The sequence below is a fragment of the Danio rerio genome, chromosome 6, assembly GCF_049306965.1.
Source record: "Danio rerio strain Tuebingen ecotype United States chromosome 6, GRCz12tu, whole genome shotgun sequence".
NCBI classification, from domain to species: Eukaryota; Metazoa; Chordata; class Actinopteri; order Cypriniformes; family Danionidae; genus Danio; species Danio rerio.
Window position 1 is genome coordinate 32385472 of NC_133181.1, and position 13893 is coordinate 32399364.

General features: G+C 34.8%; 1 protein-coding gene across 22 annotated transcripts in view; it reads left to right on the forward strand.

Annotated features, from left to right (window-relative positions):
- The window catches only part of dlg1a (discs large MAGUK scaffold protein 1a), a 220569-nt gene that overhangs the window by 13295 nt on the left and 193381 nt on the right, over positions 1-13893 (forward strand). For 3 of the 22 annotated variants that reach the window (XM_073952494.1, XM_073952498.1, XM_021476757.3), the window contains exon 1: positions 2803-2972. In XM_073952494.1, coding sequence (XP_073808595.1) covers positions 2946-2972 — 27 coding nt within the window. In that variant the 5' untranslated portion in view covers positions 2803-2945. 22 annotated transcript variants of the gene reach the window in all.

Consider the following 13893-nt stretch of genomic DNA (forward strand, 5'->3'; position numbering starts at 1 on the left):
TTTTAACTTTCGACTTCTGTTGTAAGTTGATACCGCATGGCGAACAGAAAGAAAATCCTCCGCATTTCGTGACTCGGTGTTCCTTTAAGGTAAGGTTCCTTTTAAGGCTACACGGTAGAATTTAAATAAGAGTATTATCTTAATCATATTAAAATCGGAGTATTGGTGTCTTATGTGAATGTACTCAGAACGTCTCTGGTGAAGTCGCGAGCTGTCAAAGACAGGGCATTACTCTGCCTTTCAGCATGAGCCCTCCAAGTTTAGCGTGTTTCCTCATTAAACGCAACGAAAGCGTATGCTTCGCGTTGTTGTGTCAGAATCCTTGTGAAATACAGTAATACTTTAGGACGCTTAGTTTAAGCAAATTTGATGAACGTGATCATGCGTGTTGAATCTGAGGGGAGTCGCTTCAGTATGGAAGGCGGTTGGGGCCAAAACATCTGCAGCGCGTTGTGTGTGTGTGTGTGTCTGTCTGTGTGTCTGTGTCAGCGGTGGAGTGAGCGACGTATCTGAGTAGGAGCGAGAGGGGTGTGCAATGTATTTAACGACCGGTTTGCAAGAAATTATCATTCATTTGCGGGCATTTGGGAGTCTCTGTGCACTTGCGGGCTACTCCTAGTCTTAGCAACTGGATGAATGTAAAGGAGGATTAAACAAAATTGTTTCTACTCTATAACTAATGTTCTTAACTCACAGCAATAAAACTTTACAATGAGTGCAACAGTTTGTATTCTATAGTCTATTATTATAATTTTTCATTTTCCATATCTGCAATTCCTGTATTTTGGCATTTTTTTTGCAGTCCACTTAGAATCCAACATGGAAATCAATGTTTTCTTTATTGGCATTGATTGTTTTGAAATTTAAATGTCATTAACATGCCTGTGTTTTAATTTCTGTAATAAATATGGCTGTCAAGCCAGGATCTTGATGGTTTATTGTGGGTATGTTGTTTACATGAAGAAATCTGTGTTACAAGTTAAACAAAAATTCTATTAAACAATTATATTTTGAATTTAAATATTTTTGTCTTGCGTTTACATAAATTTTGCATTCAAATAGGCAAAATTACAAGTTTCAGTATTTTAAATGCGATTAATCGCGATTAATTTTTCTAAAAAGGTGCGATTAATTAGTAAATTTTTTTTAATCGATTGACAGCACTAAGTGCATTTGCACTTTTTATTTTAAGGTGTCCACGTTGCACGTCTTCTATATACAGTAAATATAATTAATTATGCATTATTACATGCAGCATATTGGTTGACTGAGAGAGCTTAACGTGCTGTAATTTAAGAAAGCAATTACAAAAAACACCAGGAAATTAAGAACAGATCTTCATCAGTTTGACAGTAAACATCTTGCAAATGCTCTCAATGCAAACAAATGATAAAATACGGGCTGCAAATTCTCGCAATGCAAATAAATTAACAAAACGCACAGTGTTTTCTCACAACAAATGCAAATAGCATGGATCACAATGAAAAGTTTCAAGGGAACTTAAAAATGTGATGGACACATTTAGGTTATGGTTACTTGGGCTAATAATTTTGTAATCGCTTAATTTTTTTTGTGTTCTTGATGTCGATGATGACTTGAGCACCAAACTCGCTCTAGAAGTCCCAGAAGTCATTGCGACTGGGGGTGGGAAGCACAGCATCTTATATAGATTTATTATTAAAGTTCAGAGAAATCAATTATTTACCTCAGGAGTTTCCCTAAATGAAACGGTGAATATAAACAATACCATTAAAATCTTAATAAAGGAATAAACACATTAAGGGTGTTCATTTGCTAAAATTGGTGTTAAAATGTTTTATATATATTTTGCAACCTATATTTGTGAAGTATTTATGCATAGTATATATAATGAAAAGGGGGAAAAAAAATCGCTGTATGAATGCTGTAATGTTCAACTAATTTTCCGTTAAAAGCGCGTGAAGGTCATGTGACCATTAGGAAGAACGCAGCATCTCATTTCTAACAGGACGTGTTCTCTGTTCTCGTTGTCTCCCGAGTTTGTTCTTCCAAGGACACCTGGCAAGACCAGTCTTCACAAGAATGCAAGTCCATTCTCAGTGTTCTTGGAATTGAGAAACAACCCTGGAGTGTTACTGGGGATTATTACTGGACCTTTTCAATTTTATAGCTAAAAACAAAATATTGTAATCAAGGTCAATAAATTTAACATATGTGCTTCTTTGCAATATAAAGGGGTAAAGGTTACCCTTAGTCTGTATGTGTTGTCATTTTTGTATATTTACAGTTTATGTAAAATAAAAGGGTATTATAGAAGGTCTTTTTTTATAGTTTTATTTTAGGGTCTGAATGTATGTATTCTGTATTATCAACTTTTTTTTCTTGTGAGCCCAAAAACTTATTTTCATCACCCAAATTTCTGGAACTTTTTCTAAAATTCCTTAAAATCATTATTTAAATATATTTAAGCTACTTGACTTGATTAACTTAACACAGTATGTGTTCAGTAGGGACATAGATGCTCTAATCTTCTTAGTGGTCTCACAAAATTGCTTAAGGGGTCTTTAGAGTGGTTTTGACAAGCTTTTCTCAACTTGCGTAATAAAACTGTTCAGGATTTTTAGTTAAGACTTCTTTGATACAACGTAAATCCAAAAACATTACATATTTGGTCTTCAATTTTAGTTTTTATTACTATAGATTTATTTATTTTTCTATAGTGGAGCATGCAGAATAAAAGTTTGAGCCTTGGTTTACCTTTTAAGCTTTAAGTAGCTTAGCATTCATCCCTTAATTGTCTTTGGAGAGACCTATTTTTGACTCAGAGAATTTGAGCTTTGTGTTGATTACTTGAAATAAACCCGAGTAGCTACAAGAATAAGCCATGGAAGTGTTAATGGGCAGTTGCTTAACTTGAGGTCACTGCGTAGTATCATTCTGTGAAGACCAAGGAATACCCAGACTAAATGGAGGATTCAGATCAGGGATTCAATGTAAAGTATCTTGCTTTTAAAATAATTGCTCATGTGTCATACAGTTTCTTTTTGTTTTTGTTTTTTTGTGTGTGTGTGGTTGAGTGACATCATTTCTAAAGATAATTATTGCTTCGTTATCCTGTTTTGTAAGTCAGTCTGGTCCATGTAAATAGAGGTTGTGTATGACGTATATTAATACACATGTAATGAAAAGGATTGAAAGATCGTCATTTGGTTCTATTTAGTTCTGAAATATGATTCTGTACAAACTAATTGAACGGGAATTGTTCTGATCTTGTTGTTCAAAATTGTACCTTATTATTAATTCAAGTGTAAAATGTAAATTGAAAATAGCAGATTGGTAAATTTTTATGAAATGTATCGGAAGATTTGTGTGAGTGGCAGCATGAGGAGGAAGTGATGTTTGTTCCAGTTTGCAGCTGTGCTTCTGTTTCTTCTGAATGTAGGTCTTGTTAGATGTATGATCAGAGGTTTTACATAAGTCCTGCTTCTCAAAGTTTGTTTATTTCTGCACAAAAGACTGTCAGCTGAAAATGTAGCACAAACTGACAAGTGCATTTGCATTCTCAAAGTAACAAACGTATAAATTGTAGCATTAATTATAGATGTTAAAAATTATTAGACTAATTTTAAATAATCTGGTAAGTTGCTTTTAGAATAATTGGCTAATAAGCAAGTATTTTATGTCACTGAAATCATTTTTAATTGCAAAAAAAAAAAGACTAAATTGTTGAACTGTGAAATCAATATCACATTTGCAGTCGAGTTCATGCAATCTTGTGTGTGTGTGACATCTCACAAATATTCAAACAAAAATTCATACAGGGATATACGGCTGTATAAACTTCTTTTGAAACCCCCCACCACAAAATTAATTCCATGTTTTATTTGACATTTTTCTAGATTCTGTTTGTTTTAACCCCATTTGCCCCTCATCTTGACTTCTTTTTAATAGTAAAATAAATGTCCAATTAATTGAAAGGATAAAGCCTATTTAATTTAACCACTATTTCTAAATAGTTCCACAAAACTACCAAATTAGGAAAACTTGAACTTGGAAAAAAAGTGAACAAAAAAACTTAAATTAAACTGAACTTTAATTTTGTTATCTTTTTGGGAAGTTGCTGTGAGTATTTATGTGTTCTTGGCATGGGCCTGTATAAGATTCTGATAGTATGATATCTGTGGGTAAAAATATCCCATTTCGCGATATCACGGTATTGTTATTACTGCTCTAAAAAAAGTTATTTTTAAAAGTCTAGCTATAACCCTGTTGAACATGATATATTTTTGTTTAATATTTAAAATGTTTTGAAACAGTAACATGTCGACCTTATTAATTCACATAAATCATTGACTTCTGCTGTCTTCATTATTTTCAAAAACAGATTTCTTTTCAACTTAAAAAGGCATCTTTGAATATCTTTCTTTTCTTTGGATATAAAGTAAAGCCACTGCTCTGTTCAGCCCTACAGCGTGTTGGATGTTGGTTTATGAGAGAATTTTTTTTTTCAGATATTTCCTGAATCATAGACTGTCCAGTAGCTTATAATGTGGAGGGACTTATTCTAATTTTGGCCTAAAAAACTCAATAAAATTGTCAAAAAAAAAAAAAAAAATACAAATACAAATACCTTAGGAATGGTATAACAGAAAAATTTTAACGGTTTTAAAACCTTGACATTTTAGAACCGCGGTATACCTTTAAACAGGTTATCGTTCCAATGCCTAATGTGTTCATGATATGATGATATGTTTTCCTCACATAATAGTGTAAAATGCTGGTCAAGTGGCACTCATATTAGCTTAGTAAATACAGTTAAGTTTATATCTTCATGTCCTTAAATAGTAAAGCGGCAGAGAATGACAACAACACACTTCAATATGTTTGTAGCATAAGTAGTCTTTTGTGTCATCTATAGTTCTCAGACACCCATCCTTATTGTGTTTTGATTGTGTACCGCACTACTTTTGATTTATTTATCCAAAATGTTTACATTGTTCCATGTTAAAAGGTAAATTCCGTTTAATTCAATTAATTCTGTGTTTTATGTAGGATTTTTAGTGTCGAAAGTGATATTTCACCCAATGATAGTTCTGTCTAGGGCTTCAATATAATTAAAGAAAATCTAGGATTGCAATATTTTTTTGTATTTTGCTTTTTATATGAATACAATTTCACAAGATGACTTAATATCTCTATTTGGAAAGAATTTATAATGTTAGATCAAATTGGGCTGATTCTGCAGTGGGAGTGCATCTCCAGAAGATCTAATAAACAGTCTACAGATTTGTGAGTGTTTTCATACAATCAAGAAAAAATATTCAACAAAAATAAAGTGTTTATCATTTTCAGAGTCTAACAGTACTCAAATACAGTGATTGAATGATAAAAATAATTCAACAAAATGAATTATTGTTTTTCACAAATGGTACATTTTCATATGCCTGAATGCTTTTAAAATCATTATACTTACTGTAATCCCAACATATATACTACGATGTGACTATTGCGAATTATCACATTGCGATATCAATGCTGAAAAGTGTCTATATAAACAATATATTGTGCAGCCCTAGTTCTGCATTATTTACTTGGGCCTTACTTGTTTCAAACTTTTATGAGTCTGTTTCTTCCGTTGAACACAAAATGAGATCATTTAAAGAAATCTGGAAACCATAATTGTTTTTTTTATTAAGTCAATGGCTGGTTTTCAGTTTTCTTCAAAACATCTTATTTTGTGTTTAACAGTGAAAATACTCATATGTTTGTAACCTCTCGGGGAAGAGTAAATATTGAGTAAATTCTCATTTTTAAGTGTACTGTCTCTTTAACTCGAATTACAGGGGTATTCTAACCTGCTAATAATCTTTAAACTGTGTGGTTTTAGTGCAGTGAGGATGTAAGCAGGGGTCACTGGGGTAAAGTGTGTGTTTGTGTGTGTGTGGGTTTGTGTGTGTCTGTGTGGAGCTGCTGGCCTGAAAGCAGGTGGGAGCTAGCGGGTGCTGAGGCCGAATTCTGCCCTCACACTTCTACTCTTAATGAGTCACTTCCCATTCACTTTCACAGGATTACTCACTGCCTCCACATACTCACATTAGCGCATACACTCTGACCACATAATTAAATCTCATTCTTGAGTTTTAGATTAGATGTTTGCCCACCTATTTTTTGTCTCAGTATCTCAATCTTGATATTTGCATAGGTTTAAAGCAGTGGTCACCAAACTTGTTCCTGGAGGGCCGGTGTCCTGCAGATTTTAGCTCCAACTCTAATCAAACACACCTGAACAAGCTAATCAAGGTCTTACTAGGTATATTTGAAACATGCAGGCAGGTGTGTTGAGGCGAGTTGGTGCTAAACCCTGCAGGGACACCGACCCTTCAGGAACGAGATTGGTGACCCCTGGTTTAAAGGGTAATCACCTGCCCTAGTTTTTGGCAGCTGACTCTTTTGACTACAGTACATGCAGTACCTTTGTACCCTTTCATGCTCTTTCTCTTTCTCTGTCTGTAAACTTTGTGCTGTGGTGACTTTGCAGTGTGTGTGTGTATGTTCTGGTATTCATCACATTGTTGGCCCTAAGTGCTTCAAGAAGTATAGCAATACCAGTAATTTTTGGCTTAACCGTTTTTGTTTGTTCCCATGAGGAAAATGGTCATTGATAATACAGAATGAATTATACATTTACATCACATGTATGCATTTAGCATATGCTCTTATCCTAAACATCTTACACTTGTTAGCACACACCCAGGGCATTGCGGGATGCACATGAATACCGAGACCCAAGTCCAACTCTTTAATCGTTAGGCCCCCCTGAAGTTGACCATTTAGAATAGATGCACACCTTGAGATAAAAGATGATTTTACATGTCTGTTTGTCTGTTTGTCATCCTCTGAGAAAACGCTTAATGGACGACAGAGGAGAGCAAGCGCAAAACGTGTTTTAAATAGTGAAGTAAACCACATGCTCACGCTTGTCACTTTAGGTTAGAAAAGCAACACACGCAAAAATCAGTGTGGTGGCTAGCAGCAGTAAGGGGAGTGTAAATAAAAAAGGATATAAGGATGTCGCCAGAGTGGCTTTTTGATTTCTTTTCTTGTGCATCCTATCCACTAGCTACCCATCTAAAGATTGTTTAGCATAGGGGCAATGTAGTCATTTAACTTCACAATTTGTAGAGTAGCAATATGTATTTGAACAATAATGGCTGGTTCCTTTACTTGAAAGCTCAGATTTGATTAATATAATTTGTTTTGTTTACAGAGTTTGAGGTTGACTGTATCATTATTATTCACACCTTAAAGTTTGCTTTGATTGTTCAGTGTTTACGCTTTACCATTGCACACACTTTATAACATTTTAAGTTTAAAATTCTCTTTAACACTTATGTTTATTTTATTATAAGGAGATCCGAATTTTTGTTTAAATATTTTAGTTTTTGACTATTAAAGCCATTTGCCTTAGTTATGTTCATAAATTATAATAAAGTGGATACAAAGATCCTAATATTCCTAAATAGATTGTTAAAAATATTCAATAATTATTCATACAAAATGATATGGAACATGGTATTGTAAGTTTTTTTAATTTTATTTTTTGCAATATCCGTTAGTTCTACGTCATGTACTTCTAAAATCATGTTGCATGATTTCATTGATTTACTTTGCTTTGCAAAGGAATGAAAATGAACTGCTGTATAAGGGCAGGATATGACGAAATCTCTATATTTATGTTTTTTCGTAATGGTTGCAAACATCGACATTGAAAGACACCGTAAAACGTACACAAACAAAAAGATTATTTCATCTGCCCATAACAATGCAAAAAACTTTTAAAGAACTTAATGTTTAGTATTATTCTTAAAAGATATTTTTTTATAGGTGATCTTATTTTGTATGCATACAATATTGATCCAGAATTTTAGGAAAGAGCATGTTACTTGATTCATGTTTCGACTACATTTAATACACCTGGGTTTGTTTCATACAGAGCTAATTGCACTACAGGCTACATAGAACTTTTAAGTAAACTAAGCTGAGATTTGCACAGGACTCGTTAACATGCTACTTTTTGCACATAACCATATTTGCCTATTCTTTTCAAACATCAGAAGATTTGGGATTATAATTGATCAGCACAACAGTTAAGAATACATGAGATTTGTTGAGGCATAGCAACGTATAACCATAACAGAGTGAAAGTTTTTTTGTTGTCGTGTTTTAAAGGCATTTCAAAAGAGCATTCAGGCACAAAAAAGTACATTTGTAACTAATGAAGCATTATTTTACTGAATTAATTCAATGTACAACTATAGTATTATTTTACATTTCATTATTCAATTTCTATACCTAAATACTAGGGATGTAACGATTCACCGTGAGCCGATTGCAAATCTGTAACTGTGACCATTCAAATCGGTAGAAATGTTGAACGAATCGTAATACATTTTTTTGAACAGAGGGGCTGTGTTTACAGGCATAATCTCACTTTACCTGCACATCAGTGGCGGCAAAGTAAAATGACAGTGCACCAGACAAAACACAAACTGTGTGCAAGTATTTGTTTACTTGCAATAACAGAACAACAAATATGATGCACATTAACCATCACCACAGTGAAAAACTATTGTCACAGATGTCTATACACCAATTTGTTTTTTAAATTTTTAATTGGATGATTTGCATCTCCTCTTGCTCCACGAGTGATGCGGAGTTCATACGGTGCATCAGTTTCTTCATAGCGAAAGTGTGAAGATGTTTTCAGACTGAATGAGAAAGTTGTGCTGTTAGGAATTAGATTATTTTTATCCTCTCCTTTTCAAATTAGTTTATGCATATTTTAATAATTTGCTTCTTATTAAAATATTTAAAATGTTCAAGGTTATCTCCTCTTAAGTGTATCACACTGATACTTTTACTAATTAATTATATAAGTCATATTAATTATTCACCTTCATTATCATGTTCAACTTCTGTCTCTGTTCTACTTTATAATTAGTAATTTTTTAATCAAGTTTTTTATTTATTTATTTTTAGATTTTATTTGTTTTTAAAATAGCAATAGAAATTAAAGAAACTAAAGGGCTCTTGTTTACATAAAATTTGTTTCAAATAATTTCGTTTAAAAATTGTGATTTGTGAATCGTGAGATTAGTATTGTGAATCGACTCGTGAGTCAGGTGAATCATTACATCCCTACTGAATAGTGTTTGACTACAGAAAATCATTAAGCACGTTTAATTGACTTTTTTTCGTGGCTCTGGTGTAATTACTTTTGCTCACAATTTTTTATTTTTTTTTATATATGATTCACACTGGGCGAGGCAGTGGCGCAGTAGGTAGTGCTGTCACCTCGCAGCAAGAAGTTCGCGGAGTCGCTGGTTCAAGCCTCAGCTCAGTTGGGGTTTCTGTGAGGAGTTTGCATGTTCTCCCTGCATTCGCGTTTGTTTCCTCTGGGTTCTCCGGTTTCGCCCACAGTCCAAAGACATGCGGTACAGGGGAATTGGGTATAGGCTAAATTGTCCGTAGTGTATGAGTGTGTGTGTGTGTGTGTGTGAATGTGTGTGGATGTTCACCCAGAGATGGGTTGCGGCTGGATGGGTTGCCGCTGCGTAAAGACTTGCTGGATAAGTTGGCGGTTCATTCCGCTGTGGCGACCCCGGATTAATAAAGGGACTAAGCCGACAAGAAAATGAATGAATGAATGATGATTCACACTCTTAGAAAATCACCCCTATCGATCGAAATGAATGATTTCTGTCGAAATGGAACTTTTCAAGCCATCTGGTGAAACTTTATTAATATTGCAATATATCGCCGTAAAACAAAATATCACAATGTCAGATTTTTCTAATATCGTGGAGCCCTGTCTTAAAATGATAAAACTTCCAGAAACTATAATTTTTTCTTACATTATTGTCCACTTACTTTTTATTTGATCTAACCCTAACACCTTTTACATGCAACAACCAAAATGCGATGTCCTATGTCCCCTTTAAATGTTAAACTGGCTGTGCAGTCAATCAGGTTCTATTACACCCAACGTCCTGTCCAGCTCATCTTCTGCTGGACTTGAAACAGGGAAAAGACCTATGAAGTATGTAAGTCTGTGTTTTGTTTTAGTTTAACTGCAGTGGATTTGACAGGGCAGTGCAGGCAATCTAATGAGAGTCCTGCGGTGGAGCTGGAGGCGTCCAGCCGCCCCTGAGTGTGACCCGCCGCTCTGAGAGGAATAAATTACCTGTCAGAGTCTGAGTGTGTTGAGTAAGACTTGTCAGCTGGTGTTATGCTGCTGGCCATTGTGCACTGCATATTTTGAGCAGCACCACCACAGTCCTTGAAGTCTCTCTTAAGGGACTTTAAACCAAATCTGCTGAAATGCAGCTGCACAGGGCTGATAGACTACTGTGCCAGCACTGATTAACATGGCTGTAAATGCATCAGAGGAATTTTATTTCAAACAATGTAAGTCTTGTATTTCAGTAAAGCCATATGACATTTTTTTTCTTTTATTTTGCCAAAAATAATTTTAATTAACCACCCCCATTTGCATTTAATCTAGACAAAGGCGGTTAATGGTTAAATTAAAAATTTTATAAAAGCTAAAATGGATTAAATTAATTTATTTTCTCAAAATTCTACCCACATCACCCCATAATGACAATGTGAAAAAAGATTTTTTTTAAATATGGCAAATTTATTAAAAATAAATAAGCTAAAAACTCACATGTACATAAGTATTTACAGCCTTTGCTCAATACTTTGTTGATGCATCTTTGGCAGCAATTACAGCCTCGTCTTTTTGAATATGATGCCAAAAGCTTGGCACAACAATCTTTGGGAATTTTTGCCCATTCTGCTTTGCAGTACCTCTCAAGCTGTAATTGGTTAGACGGAAAGCGAGGGTTTACAGCCATTTTCAGATCTCTCCAGAGATGTTCTATAGGATTTAGGTCTGGGCTCTGGCTGAGCCACTCGAGGACATTCACCGAGTTGTTGTGAAGCCACTCCATTGATATTTTGCCGGTGTGCTTTGGGTCATTGAGATGAACCGTCACCCCAGTCTAAGATCAAGAGCACTCTGAAGCAGGTTTCCATTCAGGAAGTCTCTGTACATTGCTGCATATATATTTCCCTCTAGCCTTATTCAATTCAGTACTTTGTCAAATAAGTTTTATTGAAGACACAGATTCAAAAACAAAAGGATTCTCTGTTTTACATATTTTGTCCATATATAACATGGGCAAAGCAAAGAAAAAGGAAAAAAAAGAAAAGAAAAGGAAAAAAAGCAATATGAAAATCATAATAATAAATAAACTACCCACCTACATAACAAGCCAACTTGTTTACAAAGACCTGAGCAACAGAGTATGATGACAAAGCATAAATAAAAACATCACAGAAATGATGCATTATTCCACAATATTCTTTTCAAGGTAACAAATAAAAGGATGCCAAAAATTGATTGAGTTTTCTTTTCAAATAGTATCTAATTCGCTCCAAATGTAACAAAGAAGTAATTTCTCCAAGCCACATACATGTAGGGGATTCCTTTTTTTTTTTTTTTTTTTTAAACATTTTTAGTAGCAGTAGCTTCTTGGTCATAGTTAAACAGTATGAGAGCAATTTATGTTGTGTATTTGACAACAAATGGCTTTGTTCAGAGAATCCCAGAATTAAAAGCATTGGATCCAATCAAAATTGCAACTGCAACATCCCAGAAAGCACTTGAAAATTTTCATTTCAATAATTCTGTATCTTAGAACAAAAATAAAACTGTGAGATAGATCTGCATCTGATGAATTACATTTGTCGCAAAGAGGTGAAATATTTTGGAAAATGTCATTTTTTTTCTTTGAATAATTTAACCAATGAATTATGTTAAACTGAAGAAGACAATGTCTAGAATTAATATAGTGTTTATAAGATCCTCCAAACCTGATTACCACATTTCTTATGAAATTCTCACTCCCAACATTTCGTGGAACGGAAAGTAATGGACTGTAGTTGTAGTTGTTCATAAATAATTAATGATGCTTTTTTTACTACCTTTACACTAATCAAGGCATTTTTTCATTGATTGAAGGGGATGTAGATTAATGGGCATGTATCTAGTTGCTAATCTGCACAGTTAAGTTAAACACACCTGATCAGACTAATTGAGCACTTCGGGCCTTTTTGATACATGCAGATAGGTGTGCTGAAGCAGGGCTGGAAAGTCTGCAGGGCTGCGGCCCTCCAGCAGTTGAGTTTGACACCCCTGCCCGATACCATGAAACCAGTCTAAGGCCCCGTTTACACTAGTACGTTTTAGTTTTAAAACGGCGTTTTAGAATGAAAACGATCCGCGTCCACACTCGCGTTTTACCCAGCGTTTCTGAACTGCTCTCCGTCCACACCAAAACGCTGAAAACGCACATCACGTGACCACACAGACATTCTCGGGCAAGCGCTGCAGCCCATCTACCCAGATGACAGCTCTGCTAGTCGGACTTCTCATCAAGCATCTCCCGCTGGATCTAATCTCACTATATTTATTAAACAGGATATTTCATTTATCTTGTTGTCTTTATCTAACGACATATTCCCTGACTTTGGGCATTGGAATCTATTACTTGTTCTCAGGTAACGTGTTTTGGCTGAGCGCAAAGATAAGTTAATGTTTAATGTAACCACGTACAGTCTCTATATTGACTGATCGCTTGCCTTTATTTCCTATAATGTATAAACTTATTGTATGTTATACTTTTAAAATGGCCATTATCGATTCTTAAAACTGATACTCAGCAAAAGAGAGGCTGTGTTTCGTATTTTCACTGAAATTGAAAGGAGGCAGTTGTTATCGGCTCCGTTTTGTTATAAATATCCACACAGTGAAGATGACGCTCATATATGCAGCAAGACGCCTCAACATGTCTGCTGTCTAAGTTGCTAATATTAAAATGAAAATAGGCAGTTCCTTAAATCATGTTTACATTTTATTGTTGAGAAAGTGAAACAACGAAGCCAGGGTGATGTGAATGAAGTTATAAAGTACACTGTTCCCTTTGAAGATTTACCCGTGTCCTCGGTATAGTCTGCTTTTCCATATCAAACTGAGAAGAAGATACTGCAGCCTTGATCAAACTTGCGAAGTCTGAACTTACACGGAGAGAATGCAGGACTGAACTGTGCGTGTTAGGCTACTTAATATTCAGGAAAAGCCCCAATCAGAGAGGCGAACGTCTGCAGCCCCGCCTCCGTTTTCAGATGTCTCCGTTTTCCATCATCCACACTGAGACAGAGCAGCAGCGTTTCAGAATGAAAACGGCCTCTCCAGCGTTTTCGAAACGCTCCGTTTTCGGCGCTCGAGAACTCCGGCGTAGTGTGGACGGTTGGCGTAACCGTAGCAAAACTTATGCGTTTTCAAACTAAAACGCATTAGTGTAAACAGGGCCTAAAATGGCACAGGTATTTGTAGGAATAGCCAACAGTACAGTATTATATGTCTCAAAATAATTGATATTACATTTATGCCTTACTTTGAGTATTAACTAAAGATCTTGTTCCATGAAGAGATTTTGTATTTTTTCCATAAATATGTCTAAACTTGATTAGTAATGTGCCTTGCTATGTAGTAACAGACTACAGTGCAAAATGAATGTGCAAAACTGTGAGGACATTTATTTTTATTGACCCAAGAGAAAAAAGCGCCTTAGTTCAATTTTTCAACTTGCTTTACTAGCATTTTCATTAGTATATGACACACATTTTGTCACAAAAATTGGTTTTGTGCTAAATGTAAACATATATTAAATATTGAGGCATAAATAATTAATTAAATGACATTATACTTAATAATATATCCAAACATATTTAATTTAGATAAATGTATTACTTTAAATTATTATCACAAGTCATTATTGGTATTTT